Source organism: Seriola lalandi, unplaced genomic scaffold (genome assembly GCF_002814215.2).
Source record: "Seriola lalandi dorsalis isolate HSWRI2012SDOR001 ecotype SW California unplaced genomic scaffold, Sedor1 jcf7180002054910, whole genome shotgun sequence".
NCBI classification, from domain to species: Eukaryota; Metazoa; Chordata; class Actinopteri; order Carangiformes; family Carangidae; genus Seriola; species Seriola lalandi.
Genome location: NW_019525462.1, coordinates 1,060,370 through 1,069,157, shown reverse-complemented (window position 1 = coordinate 1,069,157; position 8,788 = coordinate 1,060,370). Strand labels below are relative to the sequence as shown.

Below are 8,788 nucleotides of genomic sequence, written 5' to 3'. Positions count from 1 at the left end.
GGGGGGGTAGATTTGATGCAGGTGCACAGCGTTCTGTTTTGGCAAAAACCTCTCACACTTCACCAGCCCTATTCAGAGAGAGAGAGAGGGGCAGGGATGGTTACAAGAGCCAAGAACACATTAGAGGTATAGTTTAAAACCTCAAGGCACACACACATACAGCTAGACGCCCAGTCGAGGTCTTTCTCTGCAGGTGCGGAACTTCATCTCCCCGTTTTCATGTTGCTCTGTTTGTCTCTGTCTCTGTGTTTTTGAGTGTCTTTATCATGCTCATAAAGTCAGAATTTTGGCGGCCTTGCATAATATCCTTCCTTCCTCTTGGCTTCCTCTCTCTCTCTTTCTCCCTCTCCCTCTCCCTCTCCCTCTCTCTCTCTCTCAAACACACACACACACGAGGACAGAGGCTGAATTAAGGCTAAGGCAAATAATTGCACCTCATTTGTCTTCTTCTGTCGCTCCATCATTATTCGACTCTTCTTTGTTCCTTTAATTCTAAATCTACCACACAAACTTTATCTTCATATCACTTGACTGAATTCTGCTATAGTCCACTGCTTCCCTCCATGTCCCCAACTTCTTACAACTGTTAACTTAAAAGAGTTTAAAATTTCACTCTGATTATAGCCGGTTCATTGCTTTATTGCTACTCACTGAAAACCTGGAGGTTCCAAGAATTTGAAAACAAGTACGAAAATTATTTTCCCTCGAACTTGGCTGCATGGTAGTTGCTGTGCAAAATCATTTTTATTTACTCAAAACTTGTGGAGGAATAATGACATATAAATCCAAAATATTGATCTCTCTCTTTTCTTTTGGTGTGAAAGAATCATTATGGCTGCTGATACATTCCTCAGGTCCCAAGTGGCAGGTGAAGTATGACAGTACAACACCTGGGATGTCTGGAGTCAGTATTTACCAGAATATTAAAAGCCTTGAGAAATAGAGCAGTTCGGATAATGTAAATTGTTATTGAAGGCCCCCCAGAAAGGTCAAGAATTTCTTTTTGTGCTAAGTGACTTGCAGAGTGAAAGTATTTGGAAAGCACTGTAGACTTACATCGTACTTTACCGCGTTAGAGACTTTTTGAATAGACTTTGTAATACAAACATGCTCTTACAGACACAAGAAGCTGCTATATTTTTTATTTGTGGTGAGAGGGTCGATTTCTGTGTTGCCAGAGTGTTTTTTTCACATTGTAATCTATGATCACATTTGCAGATAAACAGTATGCCAGCACGTGTACATGAATACATGTTCTTGCATTTGGTTTCAGGTAGCAAGTGGATTCTAACTAGTTTAACATAATAGAGAGTTTTAATATTGTCTCTCTCTCTCTGTCGCTATCAAACACAAATTCATACACACAGTATCTGAGGTGTGAATAAAGATGTCATCTGTCCTTCAAAGAGTACTTTATGACTCCACTTCTTTTACTGGCAGGAATGTTTGTGTATAGGTCTGGTCAAAGCTGAAGGACTTGCAAACTTCCTTTTTTCCACTGTTTACTTTCAGAAAATTCTAAGCCATTGTTTCTTAAAGCAAAGTTTAACTCCATATATTGCAGTATTTTCTCTGCTTTGTACTGTTTAATTTATCCTTGTGTAATCAACATTTCATATACTTAAGATTAACCAGACCTCATGAATTGTTCCTAATCGTAGTACTTTTGAACTTCAAGTGGTGACCAATAATTTAAACATGACCACTAATATGACATCATAGATTGTCGGAGCCAGTTGTATCAGACTGTAAATTCAGCGGACATGGATAACATGGCTTTCCTTTCTTATGTGCAGCCAGATAAATAATGAGTCAGTCTTCTGGCCCGGCAATGAACCTATTTGCTCCAACAAATAAGAACCTAAACCTGATATCGTAATACTTCTGAAAGGCACAGAGATATTGGAACGTGTTGTAGAGTACAGGTGACTGCAATGCATGAACAGACAGATAAGGGGTCAGTTAATCGACTGAGAAAAGTACCACCAGCTGCTACTGGTGGCTGAGTTTGAAAAAGACAAGACTGGGTGTGTATGTGTGTGAACATTAAATGATTGACCTGGACTGCTTTGTAGAGGCTTTGTACAGGACACAGATTTGAAAACCTATCTAGCTCCTTCATTCTGGCTTCTTTCTCATGTTGTTAATGTATTACTCTGTGTAAATTATTTATGCTTTGGCTTTGTGCCAAACAGTGTATTTGGATAACTTTGATCTATGTTGATTTTACATTTGTCCTCACAAACATTTAACCAAAGCCATCAGTAATCCCCTCAGTCTTTGTGGCAAACACTGAAAAGTTTGAGTCTCTTTCACTTTGAATTTGACTTTGAGGGTAAAACAAAATACCCAAACCAGCAGGGGTGTTTTTTCTTCCTCTTTCAAGCAGCTTATTCAAAGAGAACCTCCAAAAGATCAGAGCATCTCTCTTTAGCCCTGTTAAATCACTCCCCACAACGATTATTTAGCAGGCAACAAAACAAAATATCTTTCTACAAGGGGCTACAGAAGGCTGTGTGTGTGTGTGTGTGTGTGTGTGTGTGTGTGTGTGTGTGTGTGTGTGTGTGTGTGTGTGTGTGCGTGTGCGTGTGCCTGTGCGTGTTTGTGTGCGTGTTTGTGTGTAACAGTGGATTTGTGTGACTGTGTGTGTGTGATGTTGATTTCATGTTTGTGATAATTTGGCAAGGTTCGTGAGGAAGAAGGCATATATTCTTTTATTACTGTGTGCGTGTGTAAAGAGTGAGAGAGTGTGTGTAGGAACGACTGCAGTGGGTAACGATTAGATAATGATAATGATAGATGACGAACTAAAGGCAAGTCGGTCAGAGTAAGAGAGAGTGATGCATAGATGTACGATGAGTGAGTAAATGGAGTTCGGCTCTGGTGTTGCATAAGCTTTGAGAGTGGGGGCTACAGTTCAGACACCTTCAGACACAAGTTATAAACTGAAACAAACAGCACCACGAACAGAGGAACTTCTTTTGGACTCATGATTGGGACAGTTCTTGTTATGTAAAGACACATCCTCAAGTGCTCTGATTGGCCCTGACTGATTGGATAATACTTTGTTTACCATTTATAATCGACCAAGCATTTTGGTAGGAACACCTGTGCACCTGCTTATTCATGCAATTATCTAATCAGTGAGTAATATAGCAGCAGTGCAATGCATAAAATCATGCAGATACAGGTCAGGAACTGCAGTTAATGTCCACATCAAGCATCAAAATGGGAAAAAAAATGTGATCTAAGTGACTTTGACTGCAGCATGATTGTTGATGTTGAGTACTTCTGATCCTGCTGATATCCCAGGATTTTCATACACAACAATCTTTAGAGTTTTTATTCAGAATGGTGCCTTCTTGATGAGAGAGGTCAGAGGAGAATGGCCAGAAAGGCTACAGTAACTCAGATAACCACTCTTAATGATTGTGGTGAGCAGAATGCACAACACGTCAAACCTTGAGGTGGAAGTGCCACAACAGCAGAAGACCATGTTGAGTTCCACTCCTGTCATGTCTACTCCTGAAATCTGAGGCTGCAGTGGGCACAGGCCCAAAACAAAAACAGAGCCTGCGCTGATGAATCTGGATTTCTGCCTATGAATGCAGATGGTAGGGTCAGAATTTATTATTAAAAGCATGAATCCATGGATTTGTGTCAACAGTCCGTGGTGGTGGTGGTGGTGGTGGTGGTGTGATGGTATGGGGAATGTTTTATGGCTCACTTTGGGACCCATTAGTATCATCATGGTTTGAATGCCACAGCCTATTTGAGTACTGTTGCTGACCATGTACATCCCTTTATGCCCAGATTTACCTTCTTCTAATGGCTACTTCCAGGTGTACAGTTTGGCTGATGGCTGTTTGCCATTTTTGCTGCTTTGATTGGTCTTTACACTGTACAATCACACTTGTTACATCATCATATTAAAGAACTGCGAAATATCCTATTCTTAACTAATTCAGTGTGAGCATTAAAGGAGTATGTAATGCAATACATTTGAGAAAACGATAGAATAATAATTGGCACCACATCAGGTGTATAATCAGCCTTTTTTTAATATCGACTAATATCACCATATAATTAATCCCAACAGTCTGGCTTCTTTTCAGTCTGGTTAGAAACATAATAAGGTTAAAAAAAAAAAAAAAAAGACAAGACATTTTGGATGATGTTTAGGTGAATTGCTCCTTTATTTTTGACTCAGATGAAAATGTTGATTACAATTCAAAGCCACAGTTCTCTCATTATCCTTGTTATGATGTGGATTAATTATCAATTAAACTCATGATCCCACAGATCTGTAGTGGATCTGCTGTGCATCGTGGGATGTTATTCTCTGGATGGCAAAGTAAATCCACGTCTTACTGTGCAAAGACACACACGCACGCATGCGTTATTTGGTATTCTGTGATGTTTTTCAACAGATGGAGTAAATACAAATCTCAACGTGGACTCTTACAGGAAAGACATGCAGCCACACAAGTGAAAAACAACACATATATTACAATTAAACACCGTCTCACTACATACATAGACACACACACACTCACACACACAGAAACCTCTCGTTGTTGTACACACGAGTGTGTGCAGTTCTTCCAACTTTACATGAACTAAATTCACTGCATTCCCATATGTATCATTGTCTATACTAGGGTGTGTTCATGCATGATTATTCTCTTATCCACAGTTCAATCAACACATTAAGATATACCTTAATCCCAGATCATCGCTCCTCGTTGGTTGTTTAGGTGTGGATTAGGTATTATTAAGGCTCGTAGATCCATACAAATTCACATCATACACATCTAGCTCCCAGTTCTTTCACTGCATCTATCCTCTGGTACACAGTGCAAGACTGAAATCTGAATGAAAACTTCAAGGCTTCATTGAGGTCGACTGTTGTTTGACACAGATCACCTTGTGCCCAAATTTTTGAAGGGGTACGGCTCTATGTCTTTGCTGTAGAACCGATGAATATTTTGTTTAAATTTTTTTCTTTTTCCATAGTGATACATCTGTCTGGAAAACATGAGGAAACCAAAAAAATAGTACATAGGCAAAACAAATTATTGTCAATAGTCAGTGGTTGATGGTTAACAGAATTATAAACGTTAACAGACGAATTCTCTGTATTTTAAGTGTATTTAAAGGACAAATAGCAATACTTTTCCTTAAATATTTGTGCAACACTGTGAATAGTCTTTTCTTCGTGTGCTCAGGATTTTAGGCTCACAGCAGAGACATCTGTCTTCAATTCAAAGGAGCAAACAAAAGGCCCAAATCAAATGTTCACCATCCAGTAATAATGTTCAAAGGATATTTTTTCCAGCCTCTTTTTCTGAAAATTGCTCTGTTTGCAGGAAACAGTGATTTATTTGGTCTCTTTTTAAGTCTGTCAGCATGCCTGTGCAGGTGTTGAACACACATCCACAGTAAAATCAGTGAAAAAAAAAGAAAAAGAAAAGCGAAGGATGAGAAGGAATTATAGTGGAAGGAAGAGAGGTATGAGCAACAAAGAGCCCAGAGATAGGAGAGGGGGGTGTAAGCGAAAGGATAAGGACAGGAAGGAGGGATGAAAAGAGCACAGAAGATGGGTGTCTGCAAAAATGGAAACACCCTGAGCAATGTGTCAGAGCCATGACTTCTAAGGCTCTGACATATTGCCAAGGAAATGATCAGTCAGCACAGTTTTACAGTACAGGGCTCATCACTGACAGAGTTAAAATGCAAATACTGCCCACTGAGACTACAGGACATTCTGTCCCCAACATTTTCAACCTTATGTTGCTGATATTTAAAACCCAGGTGGTTTATGCTCTGCAGCACTATGGCAGTTCCTTACAATACAAGAAGATTTGCATGTTTTTTTAATGGAAAAATAAATGTAAAACATCTCATCTAGGGACTGTTTTCATCTGACATTAATGTGGTTCATGAGTGATCATATTTGTACATTAATGATGTCGACACACACAATTACAGGAGTAAATGCACCAAAGGTGAACTGAACATCATTCAGAACACTCGAGGAGATGCATTTGGCCACACTAACAACAAAGTATTGGCTTCCTCCATTCACAAAAATGTACAATGAAATGAGTGAGGATCCAACCTTGAAGCACAGTCAAATATTTGTCCGAACCGAAGTGTCAAGACACTTGTCCATGGGGAACAAGTGAGAAAAGATATCTCCCTTTCCGACCAACTCAGTCCTGAGGTGGCTTTATTCATGCTTGCACTACTTTCAACAAAGTTCTCCTTTTTTTCTTCTTTCTGCTTCTTTGAGTCAATAACATTTTTTAACAAAAATTGTACTTTCTGTCATTATGCCCTGTACTAAATTTCTTGATAGGGAGGCCTTGTTGTTGTGTTGATTTTCTGATGTTCTGAATAGAGTGTTTTCTCTAAGCATTTGAATTGTATCTTGTATAGCCTTGTATTTTTTTTCGTCTTTTTATTCAGTTTTCTTTTTTTGTAAGGACCTTAGTTGAATGGTGCTCACTATCCTCAAAGCCAAAGCGCTAAAACTGAAGTGGCCCGGGACCTTGAGATTGTAATTAAATGGTGAACTGCACGGAAAACATGAAATAACATGAAAGAGCAAAACTTTGATTGAATTGGGATCTTGATGAATAGAAGCATAGTGTATTACCGAGGCAGCTTGTGTTGAATTTAAACTGAAGAAGGTACACAGCACTTATACATAGCCAATGCTTATATGTGTGATATTTCCAGTCGTACAGTTTCATGTTTTTTCCACTATCTCTCACTCTCTCTGTAGGTAGGGGAGAGGCAACATGTGTTGGTGACAGAAGAGTCATTTGATGCCCAATACTACGTGGCTCACAACAAGTTCTACGAACAGGTAAGATATTTGTCAAAATACTTGAACGTGTGACTCGTGCACCTGTTGGAACGAGTGTCCGTTTGACCCAGCACATTCAAAAAAAAAAAAAAACAATTTTTGACCACAGCAAATAAGAAAAAACATTAAACAATATTTTTTATGTATTTGACCCATCTTACATTTTACTTAAATTTAAATCATACAGTGCATTGGTATCATGCATCTATTTCAAGCTGAAGCTGCAGTCAACTAAAAATGACATTATATTGTATGAAACACACTGATTTAATGGTAGTGCTTCAATTATCTTAGCAAGGGTGGTGAAATAAAGTCATGAAATGAAATGAAAATTAGTTGCCCTGGCTATCAGGAATGTTTGTTGACACACATGCATTAAATGAATCCCAAAATAGTTTAGTTGGCGTACACACTCCATCCACCATCAAAAACAGAGTGAAAAAGCTGTAAATTACTCTGCATTTGATGAATATTTTTTTCGTATGTGAAGCTAATCCAACTCTTCCTCATTTTCACACTTAGTAAATCAGATCAGAAGCTTTGCTTTGCATGTCACAGGAGTACTCACAGCAGGTGTCAGAAGCTTAAGCTTGTATTGACTAAAGTAGGTTAGCAGTAATATCACACATACAAATACACACACAAACACCCTGCGGTGGTCATGAGAGCATTTGGCGGCTGATAGCAGCAGTACATTTTGCTTTTTTTTACTATACTAACATTAAGGTCAGCCCTAAAGACATGAACATTCCATCCTACACACACACACACACACACACACACACGCATGGCTTCAAAGACCCTCTCTCAACCTGTGAAAAATTCACTTTAAAACATCTTCAAATAAATCAATTTCCTCCTGCTTTAACCATCATCAGAAACATGTTTGAAGTTATGCTTTTTATTAGCAGGGAGGGCAGGGGATGGTAATAATTTTTCCTCCCTTCCACTTTCCTCTCCTCCCCTCCTCTCCTCCTCCTTTGCACCTCCTTCTGCAGGCTATAAACTTAAGTTACAAGTGTCACTCGGTTCATGTGTGTTGTACGAGTGCACACTCCTTCATACAGTTGTACATTTGTGCATATGCAGGCATGTATGTCATGTGTATCAGTTGACTGTACTCATGGGGAGAGCTTTGATGTTTTCCCTTTCCCATTTTTTTTGGACATTAAGTATTTTGCATGTACTCCTAAATCACACTTTGACTTAAAAAAAGAACATGAAAACACTATGTACCAATATCTTCCTGAGTCTTTTCCCCCAAGGGATACACCCCTATATCATGCATGCTGTCTACACCCACGGGACACAGAGACATGCAATACATACTCCTGAGGGTGTACACACATTATATTACGGAGGCCTGACTCACAGTTTAAGTATTATTTTGTGAATCCCCTGTCATTCTTCCTCACTCTTATCTCTACCTCTCTAAACACTGTATATATGATCTCTCTAAGGACCCAATTTTTATATTCATGTGCAATAATGTAATTACATATAAAATGTAAAGCTAGAACTTCATTGTATATCACTCAAAATAAAAGCATCAGTAAAATACAACAGGTTTGATTGAGAGTGTTGGATGCAAAGAGGAGAGTGTAGAGAGAGAGAAGCAAACGGTAGAGCAGTTCATTTGGGAGGAGTGGGTGGTGTGGGTGGGTGTCGGGGAGTTGAGTTGCAGGGGGAAAAATGGGAAAGTCAAGGGTCAGGAAAGAAGTGAAAAGAGTAGTGGGAGCAAAGAAAAGGACAGAAGGAGGTAGAGAGGGGGTGGATGGGTGGGTGGAGGAAAGTGGGGAATAAGGTAGAGAGGTGTGAGTGTGAACAAATGGCCTGGTTTCACTTTTACACCATCAGATGGATATCTATCCTGACGGGTATAATAGGCACCCAACCCACCTGGTGTGTGTGTGT

At 39.3% G+C, this 8,788-nt stretch overlaps 1 protein-coding gene across 1 annotated transcript in view; it reads left to right on the top strand.

Moving 5' to 3' along the window:
- Nucleotides 1-8,788, top strand: part of cdkal1 (CDK5 regulatory subunit associated protein 1-like 1) — a 151,114-nt gene that overhangs the window by 124,163 nt on the left and 18,163 nt on the right. Inside the window, exon 9 of the mRNA XM_023430727.2 lies at nucleotides 6,791-6,874. Within this exon, the coding sequence (XP_023286495.1) occupies nucleotides 6,791-6,874 (84 nt within the window). The remainder of the gene's footprint in view (nucleotides 1-6,790; nucleotides 6,875-8,788) is intronic.